The following is a 27167-nucleotide window of genomic DNA, read 5'->3' as shown; positions in this document are numbered from 1 at the left end:
CTTTGGATTTTTTTTTCAACAGAGAAAATTTGCTCTAACGGTATTGAAGCATTTTCATAGCAGTGTTATGTCGGTGATATGCACCTACGCTTCTAATAAACAATATGAAAACTTTATACACCGCAATTCAATTTTAAACTCCGCTCTAATCCTTCTAGTCCCTCATTTATATAGTCAAAACTATAAAAAAATGTGACTTTTACCCCTTTCTACTGACTAACATTTAAAATGGTAAAAAAAAAACAATATTGCAAGCAATTGCATAGAAAACTGCCAATAATTTCTGGTAAGTGATAAGGCAAATCATGATTTTTTTATTCATTTTTTTAGTGTATGCCGCAGCCCGCTAAAATGGGAAATCACAGGCCTCAAATGACCCTTAACAACTATGATTTAAGTCTAAGTTACGTGTTTTAAACCACAACTTTACTAACTATACACAAAATTATGAGCATTTAAAAAAAAAAATAATAATTAGGTACTTTAGTGTCTGTAATACATTGCCAAGGTATCAAACCAAGACTTGGTAGCGTCAGATCATCCAACTCATGTGATGCTTTTTGACAAACAAAAACTGACATGGCTTTTCAATAGTACCTCTAAAAAAACTATGAAAAAAAACAGTCCTAGACAAAAATGGCATGTATGTATATATTTTAGATTTGTCAAAAATTATACACACATACATTTGCTGGCATCGGGTGGAATCCTCCAAACTCCAAAATCAACCTTTTCGTGGAGACTCCAAAAATGGCAATAATTTTGTTCATCAGGAGCGTAAGGTGTTTTCAACACTTTAGATTGATAAATAATTATTAAGAATAAGATCTGCATGAGCGGACTGACCAATAGATTAAAAAAAAAAAAAGGAAATTCTGAAAACTGACTTAGGGGGTTTGGACCCGACATGGCCTGCATTTCTATATTAACAGATACATTGATGTTCAAAAAAACCCCCCAAAAAAAACAAGAGCAGTGACTTTCCAAACCCCTTTACCACACAACATACATTTTACACAGCAAAATGGCTTGTTTCCATTTACGTCTTACACATGCTGTGACAGTGTATAGAAAATAGCCATCTTGTTTGATTTCCTAATAGTGTCCGGAAGCAATTGTATGTTTTTTTTTTCTTATCGAAAAATGCATGAATTAATCTGTAGTAAGAAAAGGATTTTTGTTATGAAAGATATGAATGTTACACTGGAATTTCAAACTTTTTTTTCTTGCTGAATGGAATTCAGCCTACTGAGTGGTCGTTAATGGGCTTTTTCTCTCGACACAAGAGCCACACGACGGATAATAAATAGAGGCTCAAATATGCAAGAAAGTCGGAATAAAAAACCACGACTACAAACACAGCTAACAAGGTGATGCACAACAACATTTTGGAGATACCTCTGCGAGAACATTTCCCTTGTCTTGCAACGTTTTTGATGGTGCTTTCAGGTTCACTGGGCCGCGATTGCGCCGCGGCGCCGGCCGGTCTGTCTTCAAGGCCGACGTTTTCTTCATCCGCCGTCTCGCTGATGGACGGCATCGGCGACGAGAGCGGTTTGCTTCTGCTCACCGAGGACCTCTTGCTCAGCTTAAAAGCCGTCTCGGTGCTCTGGTTTTTGGTTTGGACCGCACGCAGGCAGTGCATGTAAAGCTCCACCTCATCATCCGAGTCGGATTCCGCAGAGGAGTTGTCGCTCTCGGGTTGCTCAGGATCACGAGTCACAGTTTTTTCTTCTTCAAGGACATCTGGATTCTGTTCAGTGGGATCTTCCGGTAGTTTGTTTTGACCGCATTCCATCAAGCTAGAATCCGTTGGCTCACTTTGACCACATTCCGACAAACTAGCGTCCGATAGCTCGTTGTGGTTACATTCTGTCAAGCTAACATCCATTAGCGCGTGTTGACTAAATTCTGTCAAGCTAGCTTTTGTTTTCTTGTTTCGAACACAAGCTGTCAAGCTAGCAGCCATCAGGCCAGCATCTGTTACCTTGTTTTGACCATCTTCCATCAGACAAGAATTAGTTAGCTTGTTTTGACAACATTCTGTCAAGCTAGCTTCCATTAGCTTGTTTTGACCACATTCTGTCAAGTTCATAACCATTAGATGGTTTTGATCATGCTCCATAAAGCTAGCAGCCATTAGATCGTTTTCAACATGTTCCATCAAGCTAGCATTCGTTAGCTTGTTGTGACCATGTTCTCCCAAACTAGCATCCATTAGCGTGTTTTGATCACGTTCTGTCAAACTGGCATCTGTTAGCTTGGTTTCATTACATTCCGTCAATCTAGCATCCGTTAACTTGTTTTGATCATGCTTTGTCAAGCTAGCATCCATTAGGTGGCATTGACCACATTCTGTCAAGCTAGCATCTGTTATCTGGTTTTGCTCATGTTTCTTCAAGATATCATCCATTAGCTTTTGACCATGTTCTCCCAAACTAGCATCTATTAGCGTGTTTTGATCACGTTCCGTAAAACTGGCATCTGTTAGCTTGGTTTCATTACAGTCTGTCAAGCTAGCATCCGTTAAATTGTTTTGATCATGCTTTGTCATGCTAGCATCCATTAGGTGGTGTTGACCACATTCTGTCAAGCTAGCATCTGTTATCTGGTTTTGCTCATGTTCCTTCAAGATATCATTCATTAGCTTGTTTTGATCACGTTCTGCCAAGCTAGCATCCATTACCTTGTTTTGATCGTACTCCGCCAAGCTAGCATCCAATAAACTGCGTTGACCGTGTTCCATCAAGCTAGCCTCTGTTAGCTTGTTTTGATCTTGTTTCTTCAAGATAGCATCCATGACCTTGTTTTGCTCATGTTCTGTAAAGCTAGCATCTGTTAGCTGGTTTTGAACACATTCCGTCAAGCTCTTGTCGTCGTCTTCGCTGTCTTCGTCATCACCTGTGATTTCCTGATCTTTATTTCCTGATGAATCTTCGCAACTCATCAACTCTCCGTGCACATCATCTTCCTCTAACATCTCTTGGTTGACCTCCTTTATGTCTGCATGTTCTTCACCTTTTCCAAGATCACCAATGTCAAAAACTATCTTTAAGTGTTCTTTGTCTCCCCTTGTGGTCTGGTTGTGGTGCAACATGACATCTTCAGGCTCTTCCGCCTCAGAAAATGTGATCTCAATTTCTTTCCTCAGGTCAATGAGATTCTCTATTCCTGAATGTTGCAGGATCTCCTCAGTTTCATCCTGTGACATTTTCAGTTCCTCTTCCATTATCTGGGCCTCAAAATGTGGAGCCTCGTCCGTAGGCATTGAGTTAGAAGTATCGTGACAGACTGTCACCAAGTCATCTTCACCTTCTGGAAAATTGTGTTTCCCGTCATCTATAATGCGACATGTTTCTTCCCGAGCCACAAGATATTTCCGAGTTCTAGTGGACTCGTGCGTCTCTGGGCCGTCGGTGACGGCGTGTCTAAAAATGGTGGTATGAATCAAATCTGGTAAGTGACTTTCAAAAGTGTGGTCAGACCTATTCCAAGTGTCTTCAGGAAGAGCTTCACTCAAATTGGTTGAGCTGTCAATCACATCTTCCTCAAGTCGGACATAATTGTTTGTTGATGATCTCAAAGCATTTTCTGAATCTGCCGGGTCTGCAGTTTCCAAACTGGTTTGGTGATCAACACTGACGCCGACAGGTTCTGATGCGCTCTGGAAAGGTGGCAAAAGTGAAATGTCATTTTTGGTTTTGGTCTTTTGGCTACCGTTCACTAAAAAGAGCCGCTCAAAAGACTGGCTTTTTTTTTTTTTTATAAAGTTTTAAAATATCAGTTTCACTCTTAAAATAGTGCTTGGTTCTAAATAGGCCTTTTTCATTTTTGTCATTGGTTTGCACTCAGCAAGTAAGTTAGCTGTGTGCCAATTTTTTGCCATGTCTTGGGTCAATTTTTGTAATTATTATTTAATTTAATTTATTATTAATATTTGCAAGTATCAAACCTTGAAGCTTTGTTTATATACAGTTTTTTTTAAAAGGGCGATAAATAGACATGTTTGACCAAACATAATGACCAAAATAATCGTGATTATTATTTTGGACATAATTGTGCAGCCCTAGAGGGTAGCTGACTAATAATTGAAGCCATTTGAGCACTGTAGTACTAACGGTGACCATTGATGGCAGTGTTGCCATACATACAACAGATATATTACATACATGTAATTCAAAGTAGGGAATGGAAATCAATCTTTCAAATGATACCACTCATGTTTACATAGATTTAGCACACAATATTCTAAATGCCACTAGGGACAACGCTTGGCACTGAATGAGTTAAGAAGACTCAAGTCCCATTGTTCACAGTGAGGAGCCGTTCAAAAGATTCAGGTTTGTTTGCAAATGTCAAATCACTACTATTTTTACCTGAACTGTTCGTAAAGTGGCGTAACATTCCGTTAGGCCTGTCGGAGAACCATTCCAAGTGTTGACATCAAAACTCTGTTCAGTTGCAGTCTTGATCGCATCTTCTAAAATGTCTTCCGTGTTGGACGCCAAATTGGAATTCTGAAAATGAGACAAAAGTGGCGCATTTTTAAATTTCCCTAAATAGTTCACGCATTGACAGCTGATACCTGAAGTGATGGTAAATCCAGATCTTTGTAACTCTCCAGTTGGTTCAAGTGTCTTTGAACTGATGGTTGACTTTCAATAGAATCCTCTGCAAAATTCCATGTGCCAGGTTTTGGATCCTGCATTTTGTCTCTTGATTTCATCACGGAATCTTCTCGCTTCACCCGGTGATCGAGGACATTCCGGGAAGTAGACAGAAGCGGGTTACGATTGTTATCCCTGACCGAATTTTCTTGAACTTCATGGCTGGTCGAAGTGTCTCGTCCTTCCTCAGTCTGTTCTGGACGTGTCCTCCCGAGCATCTGACAGTACAGAGGAACCGCCACGCATTCACGAGTGAAGCCGTTGCTTTGATTTTGGCAGCTCTCATTCGTGACCAAAGTGGGAGGAGGCTCGTCATCTGACATGTCTGTGCTAGCGCGGCCTCGTATCGATGGAGCCGAATCGGCGTCCTCGGGCGTCTGTGGTTTATTCCGTGCCCATGTCTGATCTCGTTGAGTTGCGCTAAAAGGCAGCGCGTCCGTCAGATCCGCCACCGGGATGTCTTCTTTGTCTTCTGGACAGGATGCATCCATTTTGTCATCTGTTAAGCAGGCCGTTAAAGAAAAGTAGTCCATCGCTCGCGCTATTTGGGCCGCCTTTCGCCGATTTCTTCGGCTGCAGTTCCAGCTGTTCTCAGCCTGAGAGGGAGATATCGCAACTTGTTTTTAATGAACAAGATGCTTACATGAATATGTCTGAAAAAACCCTTGTGGATTTATCTAGAAAGGACTACTCTCGTGTTTATTGTACCAATATGGTTCTTGCTTTGGAGGGGGGGATAACTAACATTTTTAACGTATTATTTTTCTTAAAAACACCTTGGTGTCGATATTGACCCGATTTGGGCAATTGACATACCTAAAATCAAGCATGGGCAAACTGCGGCCCCTTGAGCTTTATAATGCGGCCCACTGAACTTGAAGAAATGATCAATTCTATTTCAATTTAAGCACACGTTTTATAGATATCTCACTTTTTTTTTCTCGTGAGGTGGATTATCAAAACACTCCATCCATCTGCTCCTAAATTTTTCTAATTTTGAAAGCCTTCGCTGCCCTTGAAGTCAAAAAGTGTGCCCACGCCTGATTTAGATACATCGAACAAAAAAGCTTAAAACAAAAAAAAAACAAGGATAAAAATGACTAAGATTGTCAAAACAGAAAGAGGTTCAAAATGGCACCATGCATTCATTTCTAAATGCTTGCAAATGAGATTTATTTGACGTCAAAGTTTAGCTTTTATTTATTTTTTTATAATTTCAATTCCAATCAATGAATAAAAAATGGCTTAAACTGGCTGCACTAAAACACAATTTAGCAATAATTTGCCTCATGTTCTAATTCATTTGTTCTTAATTTGAAAAGAAAAACACGACAGTTCCTGTCACGACATCAAAACACATTTTATTAGCGCAAACATGTCCAAAGTCTAGCACGGGGGCCAGATGTGGGCCGTCTCCAAATTAGGGCAATCACTAACGAATAATTTTAGAATCGATTATTCCAGCGATTATTTCATTGCTTAATCAGGCTTGAGGCTTAATAAAAAACGTTTTGTAAGAGCTAAAAAATGAATGCAAAAAAAGTGTATAAATGCATGCGCTACATAGTGACTGGCTAATTTCTAATTGTCATACCTGTGGATCGTTCTTGTCTTCTGACTGATCGGCAGGCTGAGGGACTTCATCGCTAAGTTTGTCTCCATTTGTTGACGCGTCTGTCGAGAATGAAAAGACTTTTATAAATGCTATCATTCATTTGACACGAGAAAATAAATTGGTACCTGCTGTCAGGTTTTCTTGGGATGTTGCTTCCCAAGTGTCGTCCGCAGCGTTTTGACTGTCAAATCTACAATTTTGAGATTAATTTTCAGATTATCAAGGCATTTTTTAAGAAAAACAGAAATGCATTACAAGTCCTGAAAGCACTTTTCATAGTAGTTGGGTCGGTCAAAATTCTTGACAGGTACACCTGGAATATCAGTTAATTCCTAAATATGGTGCCAAGAAAACTGTAATTTCATTATCACAAAATAAGAACAATTAAATGCTTCGTGATCTGACGAGATGATACTTTTAAAAATGAAAACATTTTTATCAGCAAACTGAAAAGAGCTTTAAAAATGAAGCAAACTATTTGGCTGAAGCGAAAATTGTGTTTTTAGAAGGAAAGGTTTGTGGTAAACAAACTTTTTGTTTATTTTATTCATATGACATCAAAAAAGTTGTTTTTTTATGGATTATGTCAAAAACACAAATGTGGGTTGTTTTGTACTTATGGCCCCAAAGCATTTCGGTTGTTTTGTGGGTTATTACTTTAGCCTAAAAATTTTGGGCGAAACCCCAACTTGGGTTTTCAAGCGTTTTGAGAGCCTCCATCCTACCTCGCCACTTTCAGGCAGCTTTTCTTCTGGCCATTTTGCTTCTGCGGGTTCTCCCTCTGCTCCTTGGTTCTTTGGTGGCACAACAGCACGTAGTTCCTGTTGTTATTGTTAGCCCAGAAGGTTCCCACGGGCGTCTCGTAGCGCAGGCAGAAATCAACCCGGGACCCCTGCTCACGGAAGGGCGGCACCAAGGTGAGCTTAAAGGAGAAGCGGTCCGTTTGCGCGTCGCCGGAAACGGGGATGTACTCGGTCAGGAGATCAAAGTGGCTGGCCCAGCCGTCCAAAGTGGTCCGCACGTAGACGGCCTTGTGGAAGGACATGTTGAGGACGCGGATCAGGCCTTTGAGCGTGGTGGTCCCCGGGATAAACTCCAGAGACTCCAGCTCGATTTTCTGCTCCCGGACCCGAAACAGCAGATCCTCCGGGGGCAGCGGCGAGCGGAAAGTCAGAGGAGACAGGGAGCATTCCTCGGCGGATATTCCTTCCCCATCCAGGAACTCCATTCCCGGCGGATTGGGCACGTCCCACAAATCAAACTCCTTGACCTGGACCAAACTCAGACCCTTGGCGTCGGCAAAGGACACCCTCCTGGAGGTGCACGGCGGCAGCTCGGGCTCCGAGTCCTCGTCGGAAAGGGAGCTCCTCCTCCGCGGCAGGGGCGACGACTTGGGCCTGATGCTGATCACCACCTCGCCCTCGTCCTCGTCGGCGTCCGGGCCCGGCAGGAGGAGGCGGCAGGCCCGGGAAAATCCGCCTTGTCCCTGGGGCTCCATGGGGGACGACGCTGGGCTGGGGAGAGCGGACAGGGAAGGTGATGGCGACGCCTCTGCCTCCATGTCAAGTGACATTCAACAAGCTCTGACTTAACAGACGGCGTCGAGTTACGCGTGACATTGTTGCGAGGGCCAACACTAAAAATAGGCGGGAAGGGACTTGGAAGTATGTACAGTAGTCAAAGCTCAGGCGCAGAAAATATATCAGCCCCTGTGAGTCAGAGCAAGTGCGCGAAGCTCTCACGGTCTTGTGAGAATCCCGTCGGGCCGATACCAATGACTTTATCCGTCTTAAGATATCTCGAGCGTGCGTTTGATTTTATTTTTTTTACTACCTGTGTTACTTCCTCCCCTCGCAGCGGCGACAAGCGTATCGTACCGGCGCCAGGTTAGCTAGCTAATCAAGGACTTGCTTTAAATTATGAAGATCGAAAAGCCCTTATGACATCATAGAGGGAAAAAATGGCTTTAGAGTTGCCTCAAAGAGCGTGCGCTAAAACGTGACATAATAGCGCTTCGCCTCTACTAAACGTAAAACCCCAAATGAAACCGAATTACCGCGGCGCTTTGAGATACGAGTTTGACGCATTCACTTGCTGCCCGGTTAGAGGATTTTTGTTTCATGTAGCTGTCAATGGCTGTGAATGAGCTAAGTCATTGCTAGCGTAGTTAAAAAAAGGAGCTTTAATGGTAGAGAATGACTTCATATCTTCACGACCACACTCGCATATCAAATCAGCTTCATTTTTAGAAATAAACGGAAATGCTTGGAGGGTTTTATAACTGCGATTTACAATTCATTAGCCTTGTGTATTAGTATTAGCAAGAAGAAGGCGAACAAATTAAATATACAGCAAAGAACCATTTGGAGCTTATTGTATTTGAAGAATTGTTTAAAATCTGCTTATTTTGGAGTAAAACTGAAATGAGCAAAAGAATGAATGACAGCTTGAATCTTGAACGCATTACTTGTATCTCCAAGCATTAGGTTTATAGAAAAAAAACAAAAACAGAAGACCTAATTATGGCTAAGTAATGACATACCTCTCAAGGACAAACGATAACCTCCTCCTTGTCTACAAGTGTGCCTGGCTGTCACTTGTCATAAAGCTGGAGTCTTGAAGCTGGAAGGAAGTTTTGAATGAAGCCACAAATCGCTCCCTCCCCCAGGAAACGCCTCCAGCTCACCAGTGCGCAGGCATGGGGGGGACGCAAATATGCGTGAATTATTCATGATGTATTGCCAAAAACAAAATGTTACCAGTTTGATCTTGTATTTTTGGAATATACAATCGATTAAAAAAGTTGTATTGACATTTATAAATATGGAAGGCAATGAAACACATTTCTATTTAATAAAACATAAAAAATAAACACATTTTTTCAAATCTTTTTCTTAGATTTAAAACAAATATATTACTCTCTACAAATGTGTCGGTTGAGTCACGGGATGTAAAATGCCTTTGAAAAGTAATCAGATGGTTTTCGCCAGCCTATATGGAGCAGTTGAGTGCTGTTAGCCACTATCGCTGCTAGTACTGGTCACTGTTGCTAGCGCTACTAGCCGCTAATGCTGGAGCCGCCGCTAACTGGTGCAGTATAATAAAAAGTCTTCCTTAAGTTTCCGGTTTTAACTCATTCAATGCCAGGGACGTATTTTCACGTCCGGGCATTCAATCTCAGATACTTATGTAGCAATTTAATACTTAAATGTTTGCAATATATGTATTTACACATCACAAACTTTTATACAAGATCTTATTCAATTTATACATAACTTATATTTTTAATACTATATTTTTAAAAGTCTTTTTAAAAACAGCACTTAATTCACATCTTTTGAATTCTATTCCATGGTTGTTAAAAATTGTCACCTTGGTCAAATAGAGATACTTGCTAGCAAAATAGAGATACTTGTCGCTAGCAAAGAACCCCCCCCCCAAAAAAAAAACAAAAAAAAACAAACAAACAAGAACGATAAGCCGCATTGGACTGTAAGCTACAGGGCTCAAATCATGTGAAAAAAGTGGCGGGTTATAGACAGAAAAATATAGTATTAAAAGTACGTTTTGACATGACCAACAATGCTACTGTAATAAAAAACTGTTAAGCAGCAGAATGTATTAAAAATGTGAGAAAAGAGTCTATATTTCCGATTCGATAGCCTTAATGCAACGTTTTTAATCACGACAATGTGCAATTGCTTGCATGATTTTTTTTTACCATATTTAATAAGTTAAAGTAAAGAAAAAAAAGTGGTCCTTACATCTTTCTGTTTTATTTATTTGTTTGGACGCCCCTGGCATCCACAATTGAAACTCCCCTTCCTGTTGTTTCTCAGCACAAGCACATTAAAAAAAAACAAAACAACATCGCCGTTTAACTTCTGCACCCCGATTACATTAACTTTCCGTTTGCTATTCAAACAAATACTACTGTAAATCAGGCTTTGATAAGGAGTATGACAGATGTTCCAAAAGAGAACACACCCTCCCAGCAACTATACTTGTCCTGTCCCAAAGACGAATATAAACGAAGCTCGCTTGTTTGTTTGTTGTGTATTTATAATCGCTTGTGTCTCATGCGACTCTCTGATAATACTTATTGCCGAGAAATGTAGCAATCAAGTCATAAATAGATCTGAGGCGCTCATTTTCCCACACCCCCCTCGCGTAATTTGCGGCGCCTCCCTCTCAGGTAGCGTCGTCTTCATCTCCTCCTCATCCTCACTTGGAGGCACTGTCAACACTGTAAGATTCACTCGACGTTTAACTACACAACAGTAAGTACTTTTCACGCACTAGAAATATTTATTTGAAGGTATTTTTTTTATTTTTAGCATATTCAGAAAAATATGCGCATGTACTTTTGTTTGAATTAGTGTAATGTTTTCAGTGGTCTGCATGGGCACTGCATCACAGAGGTGTTTCTAATATTTGGGTTGTTATTTAGTGAAATGAGAGGGTCAAAATATTAGAAAGAGCTATCGCTATTTCTGAAAGTTTTTGGGGAAGACAAAGGAGGAAAAAAAGTGAATTTGACAAGAGAGCAATTGCCTTGATTCATATTTTATGGGTTACCTGATTACACAAAGATCGCACAATTCCAAATTTGAGTGAACATTTTTTTTTAATGAACTCGTTAAACCCCAAGGATGTATTTTTTAGGGTATTTTTAAAACGTTTTTCATAAAACAAGGGGGAAAAAAGAAATGCAACAAAAAAAAGAATAATATATACTATTATATTATTTAAAAATATATTTTTTTTTCTCAGACCCTCTGAAAAAATATTTTATATATGTATATACAGTATATATTTTTCCCTTAGATCCTCTGAAAAAATACAAAAATTATTTCATATATACATATATATATATACATTTTATATATATATATATATATATATATATATATATATATATATATATACATGTATAGTATATATATATATATATATATATATATATATATATATATATATATATATATATATATATATATATATATATATATATATATATATATATATATATTTTTTTTTTTTTTTTTTTTTTTTTTTTTTTTTTTTTTTTGCACCTCCACTGGTGTTCAGACAACAGAGGGTCTGAAAATGTCCGTCAATAAATGAGTTAATATTGCAACGGTAAATTAAAAATGACGTGCAATCAACCTATTAGACTCACAATGTTATTCAGTGTTTGTCTTTTGATGAAGTAGAGGTTGTATAATGCTTGAGTGTATAGCCCAAAAAAAAAAAAGATGCAACAAACAACAACAACAACAACATTACAAAATTTGTAATTTTGTAATTTTGTAACATTTGAGAAAGAGCCATCCATAACTAGATTATTTCTTCAGAAATAGCGAATAAAGAAGTGTCTCTGTTTGTGGATTATAAATGTAAGAAAAAATACAACTGTACTATTTATTAAACTGTATTTTTTTTTTTAGATAAACCACAGCAAAGAAGTGAAATTCTATTTGTTAAACAGTGATACCACATAATCAAAATCAAACTATATGAAGCTCTATATTTGATAGCGGCTGTATATTTTTTGATGTTGCAATAATTCTTACCCTTTTGTACATGTTGAAATGAAAACCCGATCAAAGATTGAAACAATGCATTCAACTTGCCAAATCATTATCAATAATAAGAGGATGTATTACATTACAGTATTAGATGTGACCCTTTATGAATGTTGCACTACATTTCTGCGCTGCATATTTTGTCAAGTATAATTTCTCGACGTGTTAATGAGTTTGGTTGTCATTCAGCGCCTGGCCGCCTTCATTAACAGGCGTAGCTTTGCATTAGGGCTCCCAACAAGCATGTAATTGTGCTTCTTAATGAACTTCTCAGCCCAGCGCCCGCTTCAATTAGGACAGAAAGCGCACCGTTTTGGGGGTTGGCGTGTCGCCGGCTGACCTTTTGTCGCCGGGTGGGCGCTCTTCCTCCTCAAGGTCTTCCTCGCCATGACGGCTCCTCGTCAGGTGACGCGGCCTCTGTCCGTCGGCCAGCTGCACGCGCTGATACAGCACAAACAGCAGGCCCTCATACTGCACCAGGTATCCTGTTTTATGCAATACAATAGGAGGATTAAGAGGTGTGATTTTTCGCCTGCGACATTTGTTCTAATATTCATATTTGAAATAATGTGCTGCTTTGGAATTAAGGGATAGAAATTGTTATTTATTTTCATTATAAATGTGCGCTATTATTATTATTATTATTATTAATTCCTAGTATCTCATTCAATGCCAAAGATGTATTTTTACGTTTTAAGAGTCTAGACATTCAATCCCAGGTATTTTTTTCCCCCAAATTTTTAACCTGTGAGGTTAAAGTAGGGTCTAAAAATGGCTCATAAAAAGGTAATTAAGTGCTAAAGTCTTATATAGTGATTACTTAGGGTAATCAATTACTTTAGTACCTTGTAATCTAAAGTACTGTAATTGCTTACTTTGGTTGCCTCATGTAATCGATTACCATAGCTCTTGATTACCTAAAGAGGTCCTATGAAAAATAGCCATTTTTAGATCCTCCTTTAGCTACACTTAAAAATAAATGAAGAAATAATTAAACATAAATTACTTGATTGAATCTGGATTTCAGTTCCAAAGATGCGTTTGTCGACATTCAAGCCCAGGTATTTGTGTTTTTCTTTTTTTTTTTTTAAGTGTTTTGCTAAAGGATGCTCGAAAATAGCTGTTTGTAAATAATCAATTATTTTTGCCAATTAAGTACTAAGGTAATCAAATGCTGTAGGTTTTTTAGGTAATGTAAAAATTACTTTAGGTACTAAATGACTTTAGTTAAAACTAATCAATTACTAATTTTTGGGGGGGAATAGATTTTCCTCTATGCGGCCCGCAAGCTAAAATGAGTTAAACACCCCCATTATAAAGGCTAAAACCTGCATTTCTCAAATGGGGGTGTGCGTACCACTAGGAGATACACGAAAGCACTTCAAGTAGTACTCAAGATTTTAGCAGGCTTTTTAGAGGTATCAGTAAATCTAATTTAATAATGCTTTTAAATGTCATGAAAAGAACAGTGTTTTTATTCTTTTCAAATTAAGAGCTAATTAATTGAAACATGGAAGCTTGATTTTAAGTTTCAAACGGATGCGCATTGTCATTGCTGAGCTAAACTTGTTCTGACTTGCAGTACTATTTCATTAATGGTCATTTTGGTGGTGTAGTTAAGTATTTTTTTGACGGGTCAGCCTACTTGGCGTAAAAAGAGCCGCCGTATAAAATTCATGACGTCAGATTTGACTCTTTCAGCATCACCTCAAAGAGTTTTACAAGAAACAGCAGCAGCATTTGCTCCAGCAGCGGCCGCTAAAGAAAAGCAAAGAGGTAAAGGCTGAGATGCAAGAAAAAACTTTTTTTTTGTTTGTTTGTTTGGTTTGACAAGTTGCTGCATTGTTTTTGTATGCTAGCTCTATGCCCAGCAGCTTGCGCTCCAGCAGCTCCTGCACATCCAGCAGCAGCTTCAACAACAGCAGTCAGCGCGTTCCTCTGCAGGTAAGCAGCAAACGCATTTCACCACAATTTTTTAATTGGGAAATATGAAGCCTCATGAAGCACTTGAGATATTTTTTTTTTTCAAGATCAAATGGTCAAAAGTGTTTCTAGTTTGAACAAGGATTGACAGATTTTTTTCTTTTATTTGAGGCACTTTGATGCACTTAAAGCTATTTTTTTTCAGATTCAGAATAAGATGTAACCTGCTCAAATCCTGGAAAGAGTAAAATTAACATTTGCTGAAAGTTGATTTAAATGTCTTTTTGTTAACGCTAAACAGGATAGAATTTTACTTATACAATTTTTACAGATAGTGATCTCATTAATAGTCACCAGAAAGTGCATAAAATGTTTTTTTTCTCTCGGGGGACTTTGTAAAAATAAATACAAAAATAAATAATTGAGAAGCACAGCTTTAAAATTGAAACCTAAAGCAATGGAAATGCCTTCAATTTCCACCATAGAGTGCCATCTAGAGGAGCAATAAAACATCACAAGTGCTTCGCGAGGCTTCATTTTCCCACCGCTAACTTCGATCATTTGTTTGCCGGGTAGCTGAAAACAGTTCGGAGTCGAAGCACGTTGGGGAGAAGATAGCAAAAAGAGCAGCGGGAGACGAGGCGGAAGAAGAAAAAAACACCGTCGAGTGCGATTGCGAAGTCAGCGATAGACAAACGTGCGACCTCCTGTCACATTCTCCTCACAAGTGGTATGGCGCCAAGCATTATTAAGGCAGTCAAATCAGACTTACTTTCATTAATGTGCGGTTCTTCATCTAGCTTGGGTCAAGCTGCGGCAAAGGTCCTCTACAGTCACGGCGTGTGCAACTGGCCCGGGTGCGAGTCCATCTGCCAAGATTTCCATCAGTTTATAAAGTACGTATAGCAACAAGACAAAAATAAGACTGTCAATTGACATCACTTGATGTAATCAGGAGTAAACGCACAAAGAGGGCTAAAATGGGGAAACATTGCCATCTACTGGTGACTGTGCATGAGTACTTTTGTTTTCAAGAGTGAAATTTACAGTGGAGTAGTAACAAGTGATCCCCTGTAGGAAGCAAAGTTAACGTGTATATTCGTCAATGGCATTGAACGACATTTTTAATTTAAAAAAAAAACTCTTTTAGTGCCAAGCGTTACCGGGAAAGGAAACAGAATATTGTGTGCGATGTCTAGGTAAATATGGGTGGTGTCATATGAAAGATTGACTTCCATTCTTCAGTTAGAATTGATGTAGATAATAGTTTTGTTGTAAGTGTGGAAACACTGCCATCCAATGGTCACAGTTATCACTAGAGTACTCAATTTGCTTATATTAGGTAAGCATTAGTCAAGGGTGTCAGCTACTCTCCATAAAAAACGGATCATGAGCATTTTATTGTTTATTATTGTTATTACTTATCTTAAAAGACAAGAAATCTTGTCCATGGCACTGAAAGAGGTAATTAGACGAAAATAGAACTATATATATATATATATATATATATATATATATATATATATATATATATATATATATATATATATATATATATATATATATATATATACACACACACACACACACACACATGCATAGTATTTTTGCACTTGTGGATGTGTGTTTCAGGCACATGCACCATGAGCACACGCTGGACGACAAAAGTGCGGCACAGTGTCGAGTCCAGATGGAAGTGGTTCATCAGTTGGAGATTCAGGTGAGCCTGGCCACAAAATTAGGCACACCTATACAGTCTTGTAGCGATGGCAAAATGAAGCCTCATGAAGCACCGGCGATATTTTTCCTACTCTTCTAGATGGTGCTCTTGGTTTAAAGATAAAGGCTAAGGCAATGGAAAAGTATTCAATTTCAACTGGGTTTTGAAAGCAACACTGCCATCTAGAGAAGCAACAAAATATCAAAAGTTGTAATTTATGGCTATATAAATAAAATGTTTTTATTAGTGTAGTTTTAATAGAGCTCCTTAGCTGCAATACATTTACAGAATTTATTAGCAGTTACAATATCTATACAAAATTACAAAATCTATTACAAAATTCCCTGTAGGTGGTGCTAAAGAGCTTGAAACCAAAAGCTAAACTAGCATGTCCAATTTTCTCGCCTTCAGCTGCGCAAAGAGCGAGAGCGTTTGCGAGCGATGACGGCTCACCTTCAACTGACGCCCTCTACGGAGTCCCATTTGTCACCCATGGGAACACTTTTGGCGCCATGTGACTCGTCGCCTGACTCGTTTCGCCCGCAGGTAGCTAGCGTGTGCTGATGTTTGTTTGGACAAACGTGTGATGTCACATTTGGGCAAATGAGACTCCCTTAGAAATGGCGTCACCGTAATAGAAATGTTTCGTTTATTATTACTGTATAGTTGACTTTAAGTTATAAGTATTGCTCTGTTTCAGTTCGTTTGCTTAAAAGATTATTAAACATGAACTAAGCTAGCTTAGCCTGTCTATGGTGTTTTGCATAGTGCGTTAGCATTAAGTTAGCTAGCAGAAGGCAAAATTGGGTAGTTGTTTTGAGTATGTTTTCCTCTGTTTAATTTTTATTTTTCATAGTAAGAGTACCGGTGATAAGAATAAAAGATTGTTAAAACATGAATAAAGCTATTTGCTAGCTATGGTGCATTATGTATTAGCACGAAGCTAGCTAGCGCGAGACAAAATTGTGTGGTTGTTTTAAGCAGGTTTGTTTAAATTTAGTTTGACACTAATCATCAACTGGGGCTCCCTTACCAATCAGCAATAGCTTTCTTGTTTTATTTGCTGTGATTACTTAGCATTATGACGATAAATCATCTGTTCATCTCTCATAACAAAACAGCCCCTGCGACTAATGCTACATTAGTGTGATAATTACCTCAAAGAAGGACATCCAATGGATTTGTCACGCCATCCTCCTCACGTGTCCTTTTGTTCGCTTGCAGTCCGGCTCAGTCGCCTCGCCGAGTCCTTCTCATCGAGGGGGCCGCTCTCCGCCATCGTGTGCTGGGGCCGTGAGGCGCTGCCATCACCGGTTGGCCTACTCTACAGGTCATTCATGTAGAAATAGACGATATATGATTTGCAAAATATATGTATATTATTATATATATTATATAATACGATTTAGCAACAATGTTGCTTCATGTTCCAATCGATTTGCTTCTAATTTGAAAAGCCTATTCAAGGGGACTTTTTTTTTTTTCCCATCTCCTTGGAGCTAGCATATTAAGTCCTAGTATCCTCAGTAGAGGACATCTTGGCCTTCCGCAAAATGTCTCATGCATTTGGGTGAGATATGTTTAATTTTGCTGTCTTGCTGAGACACAATGGACATAACAGTGGACAAAAATGAGTAGGCTATGTTCTAATATGACATGATGATAATTCCATTAAATGAAGACACATCCTCCACAAAACTGCACATGCAGTACATTCATAAAAAAACGGATAATGCTTGAGAACACCTGAACAAAATAATTTCTACTGTTTACATTGTAATTGTATTTCACTGTATTTTCCAGGAAAAGATTATGATCTCTACAAGAACGCTGACATCAGACCACCTTTTACATATGCAACCTTAATAAGACAGGTACAGTCTTGCAAGACACTTCTTTTATTTTGATTGTAGTCTTTAGCCATAAATCATAAGATCCTCTAAAGCCGGTAAGTTCCCCTCATTATTTGATTAAATTTCCTTCTATAGGCCATCGTAGAATCAGCAGACACGCAGCTAACACTGAACGAGATCTACACCTGGTTCACAAAGACCTTCGCCTTTTTCCAACGAAACGCTGCAACCTGGAAGGTAATCAATCGCCCACAAGATTCCCGCTGGCAGATTTGGAAGTGGTTGCCATGACGACGGGGGTGGAGCTAGTTTTATTTTGCATTTAGTTGTTTTTTTTTTTTTAATTATTTTATTTATTCGTTTGTTTTTTTTTTAACAGTCAAGAAATCTTAAATAAAAAGTCGGGTTAGTTTTACAATAGACTGACAAATTGAAAAAAAAAAGTCTTCGCAAAGACATTTTTATGTTTATGCCTATGTACTATATATATTATATTTTTCAAGTGTTTGGCTAAAAAAGGGTGTAAAAATTGGACTTACACTAAATAAAATCATTATTAAAGTAATTGATTACTTTATGTAATTAAGTACTAATGTAATTGATAACTTTAGTACTTAAATTTATATTACCCTAAAGTAATCAGTTTCTCTAGGTTTACTAATCGATTACTTTAGGTAACCAACCCTTTAACATCCCTACAAGACAAAAACTGTAAAAACTCAACCATAAGGTCAAACAGGCAGTTAAAGGGTTAAGCACTCAAGTCATTGATAAATTTAGTACTTAAAAAGTAATATAACACTAAAGGAATTTATTAGTTTAGTTACTAAAGTAATCAATTTCTCTAGGTTTAGGAATTGATTCGTTTTGGTATTAAGGTACTAGAAGTACTAGAAGTAGTAGAAGTCAATTACTTACTAGGTTTTAAAATAATTAATAGTAAGTCTTTTATTTTTTATTTAAGTATTACATAAAGTAGATCCCTAAAGTAATTACTTTAATTACCTAAATGAATTACTTTAGGTTCTGAAGTACTAAAGTAATCGATTACTATAGGTTTAGTAATTGATTTGTTTTGGTATTAAGGTACTAGAAGTACTAGAAGTTGTAAAGTCAATTACTTCTAGGTTTTAAAATAATTAATAGTATTTTATTTTTTTATTTAAGTATTACATAAAGTAGGTCCCTAAAGTAATTACTTTAATTACCTAAATGAATTACTTTAGGTTCTGAAGTACTAAAGTAATCAATTACCCTAGTTACTGCTTAAGCCAGGTGCTAAAACAAACACTTGGATTAATAACAAGAATAAAAATAAATCTCTTTTTTTGTGGCCTTGAATGCATAGACATAAAACACAAAAAACTTAAAAATACGTCTTTGGGAGTGAATGAGTTAAATTTACTGCGTCCGTGCTATATATTTGTATCAGAATGCTGTGCGCCACAACCTGAGCCTGCACAGATGTTTTGTGCGTGTGGAGAACCCGAAAGGCGCCGTGTGGACAGTGGACGAGGCGGAATACCAACGGAGGAGGTCCCAGAAGATGACAGGGTCGGTAGATAATGAAATGATATCAAATTATTTAGTGAAACGATTTGTTTTTTCCCCCTCAAATGGATTACTTATTCATTTTTACAATAAATTGTTGTCATCTCGCAGGAGTCCGCTATTCATGAAGAATGTCCACTTTGGGTCCGTTTTGAATGCCAGCGTACAGGTGAGAAGGCCTGACCGATTAATGGCAAGTCAAACATTGGTCAAAAATAATCAGCTGGTTTTTGTGGCCCATTTTTTTGCTGGTTAATCCCAGGGACATCATTAACGATTATCATGATTATTTTTACAGTTATTATTACCGGTACTACATTTATTAATGTTCAATCCTTTGAAGGCCCTCTGAGTTTGAAATGTCTGACTGCATTTGAATGTGCCATATGTCTTGTCCTTACTTAATCAGCTAGCGGAGACGTGTGTCGAATTGTACAGTTAAATCGGTGAAAATTTGCACCAATTGGAATGCATTGGGAGGAAAATGCGGTGCTATTTATTGATTTTCATTTAAGTAAATGGGCCGATTAATCGGCAATTAGTATTGAACTTAAAAAAGAAAATCCATTATGCCCTAGTGAGAGTCTTTAGTTATAACAGCAATTGTTAGAACGGACATTTTAAGCTGTATTTTCTCTTGTAGACGCCATTTACCGAAACGGCATCGTCAGGATTCAAGTCCGGAACCAGTTTGGATCCGCCTGCACAACGGTAAGTCTTTTTAAGTGTTCAATCGAATGAAAGCCACGTGCAAAATCGAAGATAAAAACGACATTTTATCTTTCTTACAGCTGTCATTTGAACATGTTACGCGCTCACCATCCAGAACCCGCGATGGAGAATAATGGCGGACGTCAAGTCGGCAAAATACAAATCACAAATGACAAATTGTTGTGACGTGTCACATGCAGCAATTTTAAAAATCTATTCATTAAAATAATGTTGGATGTAAAATGTGAATGGTGGAAATTCATCCATTTTGTAAATGCTTATCCTCACTAGATTCAAAGGCAAAGGGAAAGCATTGAAAGAAGGCACTAGGGAGCTGAAATTTCACCCAAATGGTGACAACATGTCAAAGTTGAATATGGCACAACCGCTTAATTATCACACCAGCAGGAGTGTACTAATTATTGGCTAAAATACTATGAGAATGACGAAAAGAAAATAACCCACAAATGGTCAAAACGCTGCAAAAGGGTTAATATAGTTTTTGTGAAATATAAATTAAACAGCAAAATCAAAGCAATATAATCAGGGTGCGTCCATTTAGTCACTTTATGTCAACTGAAAATGACATCATAGTTTCTGAGGGATGAGGTAACAACCAATCAGACTCACCTGTTTTCCCAGTTAGGTCATGTGACTTTCACGTGAGCTGAGTTGTGATTGGTTAACTGAGTTCTGAGAAACTTTTAACTGAGATAGATAATACCAGTTTGGTGCTTAATTTATAATACACAAATATAATATTAATCAGAATGCTGTGTTTAGTGGAACTGCATAAAAAAGAAATCATGTTTTGTTTTTTCCTTTTTACGTGTATGTCTATTGATGTCTATTGTAGATGTCTTGTGCTGTATATTTTTTGTGCATCCTCAATAAATATCCTTATTAATTTATTATTGAATGTAATTGTTATTTTTATTTACAGGGTGTGTATTCTTTTTTAGTTCAGGTGTAGGGGAAACTGTAATTTACTTTTTTTTCAGCAATAAGATGTTAATATTTTGCCTAAAATGAATGTCATCTGAATATGACATCACATGTTCTCAAGGCTCTGGTGCCGACCAATCATGGCTCATCTTGAAAATGTTACATGAACACACACAGAAAACAAACAAAAAAAAAAAATCAGACCAGAGTATGTGGTGTTTGCATTATTATGCTAACAAATTTTCATTTTTCCATAATGTGTGGATAAAATATGAGACTAACACATGAACCAAAGAGTCAAAATGTCAAATCTGGTTACTTATCAGGAAAAAAGTTTTGTCTTTTTATTGTACTGCTAAATTTGGTTTTGATATAGCAGTTAACGTAGCTAGCATGCGCGAGCTAAAGCGAGTCCAATGAACTCAACTATTCACAGATCACTTTCATACAAACTCTTTTGCATTTAAAGTCCAACTTAAAAAAAAAGAAATAAAATAAACAATCCAATAATGACTGAACACTACTAACAAAAACTTGTGCTTGCAACCAAGTGGTTATTATGTGGGTAATCCTAAAATTATGCGAGAATTCATATAAAATTTTATATTACTTGAATCATCGTATAGGATTTATTCAATATTCATACACTTTGCATTCAAAGTCCAACTTAAACAAAAAAGAAATAAAATAAACAATAAAATAGAGATTGAACACTACTAACAAAACCTTGTGATTGCAACCGAGTGGTTATTATGTGGGTAATCCTAAAATTATGCAAGAATTCAGATAAAATTTTACATTATTTGAATCATCGCACAGGATTTATTCAATAACACGTATTTTTGAAAAACATTCTTCCTTATGCCTGATAAAGATAACTGTCACAGGATTGCACCAAAAAGCAAACATTACAAATGATCTACTACCTTTTATTCTCGTTATTCCAAAATCAATGACTTTTTTTTTTTTCCCCTTTCCAAATACTACTTCCTAAATATTTCCTTTTCAACCTATTTTGATCAACATTTTTGGAATAGTGTCAACTAAAAGTCCTAGTTGATCACCCAGGCTTGCTAAAAAAAAGTGCGGTAAGCGTCAAAGTAGGCGTGGGCGTGCTGTCGTCTCATCGGCGCGATGACACCGCGGAAAGTGCAGCCTTCACAATGTAAGCGAGAACAAAGGCGCCATGTTGTGACTAATGTCAGTAATTGTCTGGGCTGATAACGAGTTAGCTTTATCGTTACTCCCGCCCTCCCCGGGCTGCCTTTGATTTGATTGGCTGTCACGCAGCTTGTGTGTTTACCCAGAAGACAACTTGACTACTTTTTGCACGTGTGTGTGTTTGTGTCACATCAAAGCTGCACACGTTGTCATTGTGTTTTTAGCACTTGGGACAGCATCATTGTCATCTGTTAAAACGATAATAAAAGATGATGACGACGTGTCCAATCATCGAGTTATCATCCAATCAGCGGGATAAATATTTCTCTATAAATGTTCAGTATGATACGCTGCATTATAATTGTATATTTGCGGCTTTGATTTCCAAGCAAACGTTGACGCACGAATGCTGTATGTTGTGCGCTTATGAAAAAGCTCACAGACATGTGGGGCATGTGTCTCCATTGTGTGAAAGCACACCGCCAAGTTTGGGGCATTGTGCCGGGGAAAGGGGAAGGAAGGACTCATTGTGGCTGGAAGCGTAACGCAAGCTCAAACTTTCCTTAAAGGTGAGTCAGGCTCATATTTTGCTTGAATGGCTACGTGGCTTTCAAGCCTAAGGAAGTCATGAGCGCCAAAAAATGAGGATAGGAGAAACTTCGCCGGTGGGCCTGAAAAGCAAACGACGACATTACAGAAGGAAGGTATTCATTTTTATACTTCGTACAGGCGTAATGTTGAAAAGACGAGGCTTCCGTTTTGTTATTTAACTCATTCAGTGCCATGGTCGAGGATTCATGTCTTTTAAAATAGTAATAACAATAAAAAAGTACTAAAATTCTTGTCAAATACGTTTTTTTTTGTTTTTTTATGGAGAGGAGCAAACAACCTTGACCAATCCTTATCTAATATAATCCAATTGAGCACTGTAGTGCTAACTGTGACCATTGGATGGCAGTGTTTCCAAACTTAAAACACAGCTATTACCTCCATCAATTCTAACTGAAGAATGGAAGTCAATCTTTCAATGACAAGCGCGCATATTTACAGAGAAAAAACACACTATTCTGTTGGCCTTGAAAACGAGTGAAAATGCTAAATATATGGTCACCTTTTCCAATAACGCCTGGCACTGAAAGAGTTAATAAGATGATCAATGTGTACAGCTTTAAAAACTCTAAGCAGAAGCTGCTATTTGGATTGAATATATGAAAGAAGTGCAGAATCGGGTGACTAGCCATTGTTTTGTCGTATTCCAGGGAGTGGGCCATCCCAATTCACACACCAAGTTCCTACTGTTACCATGGCAACAGACCTTATCAACAGTAAGTGGAAATGTGTTAACAACAATGTCTATTATGTCTATTTCGTTCTGGACGCTTCTCAATTATTTTTTGCAAAGACACCCCCAAGGGAAGAGACCACCTCTCAATTTTCATATAATATATCATCATATATATTGCTGTGAATGAGTTGCCAAAAGAAAAGAAACAGCAATATAAATCAACTTTCAACAACTATTAACTACTTTTTTCACAGCGGTTATACAGGTTACAGGGTAGTCTAAAACTGAAAAAAATTACTAAGTGCAGTCTAAAACTGAAAAAAAATTACCAAGTGCATCAACGTGTATGAAATAAAAAATAATGTCAATTCATATTTTATTGCAATTACCCTCCATATGGCTAAAACAAAGCCAAAAAGCAGTGCGCCGTATGCATGTAATGTAACATGAAATATCTAATTGAATATAATTTCTGACTCATTTGCTCTTCTGGTTTGTTTTCCTTCATCATTGTGCCTTCATCGAGCCAACCCTCGCGTTTATTGTACCAAAGTGGTACTTGCTTTTGAAGGCGGGATAACTAACATTTTTAATGAATTATTTTTTTCTTAAATGTGCAGTAATGCACCTGGTGCCCCCTGTATGAAAAAAAAATGTAAAAAAATGAAGAGGACTCATTGTGTCTGCGTTTTCTAGCGCAACCTGAGAGACACGCAGCCTTGCCACAAGAGAGCCCTCAAGTGCACGACACCACCTGTGTATCTACTACCAGCTCGTCTGTGAAGATAAGCAGGGAGGTGGACTCGAAAGCACAAGCTCCGCCCACATTTTCAGGTGGGCACAATCAGGTTTCTGTTGTCAACTACGGTTCATCAATGATTTATCGTTTTTAACTCATTCAATTGTTTTTTTGACCCTTGTGGTGCTGTTTTGTTGTTTAAAAACAATTATTATTACTTAGGGCCGCACAATTAATCGAATTTTAATTGCAAACACGATATTGGCTGCCACGATTAAATAAGATGGACCTTTGCGAAATTAACATTAAAAAAAATGGCTACACTACATATCAAAGTAAGCACTTTGTCATTCTACCACCAGGGGGCAATGTTTCCTATATGTTTGCGTGACAAAAGCTTCTGTTTTTTTCACCCTAATATATTATTTACCAGAGTGAAATGGCGTTGAGTTTCTCACTTGATTCCTTATAAATATAGTGCTAGCTGTCAATTGAGGCCCATTTTGAAAAATTTGATTGGCAAAACATTAGAATAAATTGGGTTTGAAATGACCGAAAATGACATTTTGACTGCAAATTGATTAAAATTTGCTTAAAAGTATGAGTAATTATTAAAGTACAAATGTACATATTTACATATACTTTTGCATATATTTTCACAAATACGTTTCATAACAATGCCAACATAAAAAATGCAATATTGATGATAATAATAAAAAAGTAAGGCTCATACCCAGCTCTTCCTCTTTCTTATATTTATCAAAAATAAAAACATACAAGTAAAAAAAAACATAAAAAACATACAAGTATATTTACATATACTTTTGCGTATATTCTCTCACAAATATGTTTCATAACGCCAACATAAAATGCAATATTGACGATAATAATAAAAAATAAGGCTCATAACCCAGCTCTTCCTCTCCCTTATACATGTCAAAAATAAAAAACATTTATTTTTCAACTGGAACATGTCTGGACATTAAGTACAGTTAGTACGTAAGTAAGTCTAAACTCCATTTTAACTGTGATGGTAGCGAATAAGTTAAATGCATTTTCAAAGCATGTAGCGGTTTGCTTCCTATCAGTTTGAACACGCATTGGCTCTTGAAGTTACACAAACAAATAGATCATTCTTGTTTCCCCAGCCACACGCAGCAATTAGAATATCTTCTTGGCGTGTGTTTGTCGGGAGCGATCCGACTTGGTCGGCTAAAGTAAGAAAAGGCCAAAAGCCTACTCCGCAGGGAATTCTGCCATCTTCCTTTCACGGAGTAAACAAGATAAAACGACTCAATTTGCATCCGCTCGTCTCCTACTTGCGAGGATGAAAACGAGACGAGCGCTAAAACGGCGGGTAGCGTCACGCGAACGTACCACGGGGGTTAATGTAGGCAATTTCACACTCACCTAATTTGGGTAGGGCGGCAATTATGAGCCGACAGCTTCTTTGTGGTTGTAAACTCATCACCGGTGAGACTTTGTGGCCTTTTTTCCTTTTTCTCGATGACTCTCCCTGGGGGGCTGAACGAGGCCTTTGTGATTAAGGAAACACAATGGCGCATGATCAGTGCGGCTTTCAAGTTCTCCTTGGCACCACAAACAAACATGGGAGATTAATTTTAGGGTTAATAGAACAATTATTTGGCTGGTTTGATGCTGAATTGACGGGCGTTTAGAACATGTTAGAACCTGCGGTTGTTCACTGAAGGAGATTAGGAGTTCAGTTGGGATGTTATTGACGTATTAAAGTAGGGGTTTGCTACCTTTTTTCATGTACCACATGTGAAATATGTTTTCAGCCAAGTACCACTTAATCAGCGCAAAGAATTATTGGGCTAAAAAAAACAAAAAACAAAACAAAATAAAAACAACTTTAGAACCTCTGAAGTCATTTGTATTACTAAAAGAAAAAAAAAAAACATAAAGTGATCATAGAAGATATCTTTAATCAAAACTAAATAATTTTTTAATAAATCTTTGTCCACAGAAAAATATTAAATATAAAGCGTCCTTTTTTGGGATTACAGTAAAGATTCCTTCACAAAAATAAACGATTAACTTAATTATTAATAAATATTTGTCAACAAAAAATAATCGACATAAAATGTCAGACCTGTTCTCAAAAAGAAATAATTATAAATAAATCTTTGTCCACAGAAAAATATTAAAAATAAAGTGTCCTCTTTTGGGATTACAGTAGAGATCTGTTCACAAAAAATTAACCATTAATTTAATTATTAATAAATATTTGTCAACAAAAAATAATCAAAATAAAATGTCAAACCTATTTTCAAAAAGAAATAATTATAAATAAATATTTGTCCACAGAAAAATATTAAATATTAAGCATCCACTTTTGAGATTTATGTAGAGATACCTTCACAAAAAATACATCATTCACCGAATTATTAATACATATTTGTCCACAAATAATATGAACATGAAGTGTCTGACCTGTTCCCAAAAAGAAATAATCATAAATAAATATTGTCCACAGAAAATTATTAAACACAAAAGGCCTCACAATATATATAGTACACAATATTCCACAATATTCCGTCGGCCTTGAAAGATGAGTGAAAATGCTAAATATACGAACCCTCTCGAGGTTAAAAGAATTGGCATTGAATCGTCTATCAAAAGCAGATCAAGTCTACCCCTCACCCCCCCGCCCATAGTCCCATTTACGCACACCCCTGGAATAGACCATCGGAAATAAATTAATACAAAGAATGGGGCAAATATTTCAAGGACAATAGAAACCCTTCCTGTTTTGGTCCATCAGACTCATGCGCTCACCTGCTACTGTCCTGCCTGTCCTGCCATTGCTCCGCGCTTCTACTCGCCCTCCTGGAGGCCTGCACGTGGGGCCTGCTGGACCTGTGCGGCTGCTGCTGCGGCGCCTGCGCCCGCTGCTGCGGGGCGCTGCGCCAGGCACCCGTGGAGGAGCTTAACTGCCACGCCCACTGCCATTCGGTCCTCTTCCAGTCCTGTGGCGAGTCCGCAGAGTGCCTCGAGATTTGTATGGAGTGCTCCCAGATTTGCCACCGCAACTAGACTGAGAAAAAAAAACTAAGGAAAAGAATGAGCAGGCTGTAAAATGTCCGGGCAAGTTGCGAAAGAAAAGATACACATTTTTGTCAGATTTCAAGCCGCGACTTTTTTCTTATGATTTGAGCCCTGCGGTTTATAGTACAGTGCGGCTTATTTGCATTTTTTTTCTGTTAGCCAATAGGAGACAAACCAGCGGTAAAGCAAATGTGTGTATCTGTTCAAGCTCAATTTATGGAACAACTATCGAATTGAAAAGATGTGAATCAATGGCTCTGCTCAAAAAGAGTTTTAAAAATATAGTATTGATTATAGTCTTAAAAAATATAAAAATTGTGTAAAAATTTGAATAAGA

The 27167-nt window shown here is 37.7% G+C and overlaps 3 protein-coding genes across 7 annotated transcripts; 2 read left to right on the top strand and 1 right to left on the bottom strand.

Moving 5' to 3' along the window:
• Nucleotides 1–637: 637 nt before the first annotated feature.
• On the bottom strand, nt 638–25299 carry ppp1r3ab (protein phosphatase 1, regulatory subunit 3Ab). Of its 4 annotated transcripts, XM_088417120.1 has the most exons (11): nt 25169–25299; nt 16671–16837; nt 14566–14662; nt 12211–12355; nt 8825–8904; nt 7008–7796; nt 6408–6472; nt 6262–6341; nt 4586–5263; nt 4377–4517; nt 638–3664 (listed from the first exon to the last, which is right to left on the bottom strand). In XM_088417120.1, the coding sequence occupies exons 6-11, from the start codon at nt 7778–7780 to the stop codon at nt 1241–1243; spliced, it is 4161 nt and encodes a 1386-aa protein (XP_088273246.1). In that variant the 5' UTR covers nt 7781–7796; nt 8825–8904; nt 12211–12355; nt 14566–14662; nt 16671–16837; nt 25169–25299; the 3' UTR covers nt 638–1240. The 4 variants fall into 4 exon arrangements, with proteins under 4 accessions (XP_088273246.1, XP_088273247.1, XP_088273248.1 ...); XM_088417121.1 differs by lacking the exons at nt 12211–12355; nt 14566–14662; nt 16671–16837; nt 25169–25299 and having other exon boundaries at nt 8825–9666; XM_088417122.1 differs by lacking the exons at nt 8825–8904; nt 12211–12355; nt 14566–14662; nt 16671–16837; nt 25169–25299 and adding an exon at nt 8116–8165.
• On the top strand, nt 10543–20157 carry LOC148422771 (forkhead box protein P4-like). The gene is made up of 15 exons (XM_088417123.1): nt 10543–10562; nt 12145–12350; nt 13572–13646; nt 13730–13814; nt 14370–14523; nt 14594–14689; nt 15426–15513; nt 15925–16059; nt 16738–16843; nt 17317–17387; nt 17502–17603; nt 18799–18920; nt 19029–19086; nt 19561–19628; nt 19709–20157. Exons 2-15 carry the CDS (start codon nt 12258–12260, stop codon nt 19812–19814), a joined length of 1359 nt encoding a protein of 452 aa, XP_088273249.1. The 5' UTR covers nt 10543–10562; nt 12145–12257; the 3' UTR covers nt 19815–20157.
• Nucleotides 21991–27167, top strand: LOC148422769 (myoD family inhibitor domain-containing protein-like). Of its 2 annotated transcripts, XM_088417125.1 has the most exons (4): nt 21991–22438; nt 22994–23059; nt 23716–23853; nt 26547–27167. In XM_088417125.1, the coding sequence occupies exons 2-4, from the start codon at nt 23038–23040 to the stop codon at nt 26816–26818; spliced, it is 432 nt and encodes a 143-aa protein (XP_088273251.1). In that variant the 5' UTR covers nt 21991–22438; nt 22994–23037; the 3' UTR covers nt 26819–27167. The 2 variants fall into 2 exon arrangements, with proteins under 2 accessions (XP_088273251.1, XP_088273252.1); XM_088417126.1 differs by lacking the exon at nt 21991–22438 and having other exon boundaries at nt 22529–23059.

The sequence above is a fragment of the Hippichthys cyanospilos genome, chromosome 6 (assembly GCF_059441005.1).
Source record: "Hippichthys cyanospilos isolate Australia breed blue-spotted pipefish chromosome 6, RoL_Hcya_1.0, whole genome shotgun sequence".
NCBI lineage: Eukaryota > Metazoa > Chordata > Actinopteri > Syngnathiformes > Syngnathidae > Hippichthys > Hippichthys cyanospilos.
The sequence above is the reverse complement of the archived record's forward strand: the minus strand, read 5'-3'. Positions and strand labels throughout refer to the sequence as shown.

Excerpts from the sequence above, each read along its gene's own strand:
- ppp1r3ab (XM_088417119.1), bottom strand. The coding sequence starts at position 7,855 with ATGTCACTTGACATGGAGGCAGAGGCGTCGCCATCACCTTCCCTGTCC. Across the intron at positions 6,473-7,007 it reads AGCTGCCTGAAAGTGGCGAG|ATTTGACAGTCAAAACGCTG; the intron begins GTAGGATGGAGG and ends TCAAAATTGTAG. Across the intron at positions 4,518-4,585 it reads TGGATTTACCATCACTTCAG|AATTCCAATTTGGCGTCCAA; the intron begins GTATCAGCTGTC and ends TCTCATTTTCAG.
- LOC148422771 (XM_088417123.1), top strand. The coding sequence starts at position 12,258 with ATGACGGCTCCTCGTCAGGTGACGCGGCCTCTGTCCGTCGGCCAGCTG. Across the intron at positions 12,351-13,571 it reads AGGCCCTCATACTGCACCAG|CATCACCTCAAAGAGTTTTA; the intron begins GTATCCTGTTTT and ends TGACTCTTTCAG. Across the intron at positions 19,629-19,708 it reads TTGGATCCGCCTGCACAACG|CTGTCATTTGAACATGTTAC; the intron begins GTAAGTCTTTTT and ends TCTTTCTTACAG.
- LOC148422769 (XM_088417125.1), top strand. The coding sequence starts at position 23,038 with ATGGCAACAGACCTTATCAACA. Across the intron at positions 23,060-23,715 it reads GGCAACAGACCTTATCAACA|CGCAACCTGAGAGACACGCA; the intron begins GTAAGTGGAAAT and ends TGCGTTTTCTAG. Across the intron at positions 23,854-26,546 it reads AGCTCCGCCCACATTTTCAG|ACTCATGCGCTCACCTGCTA; the intron begins GTGGGCACAATC and ends TTGGTCCATCAG.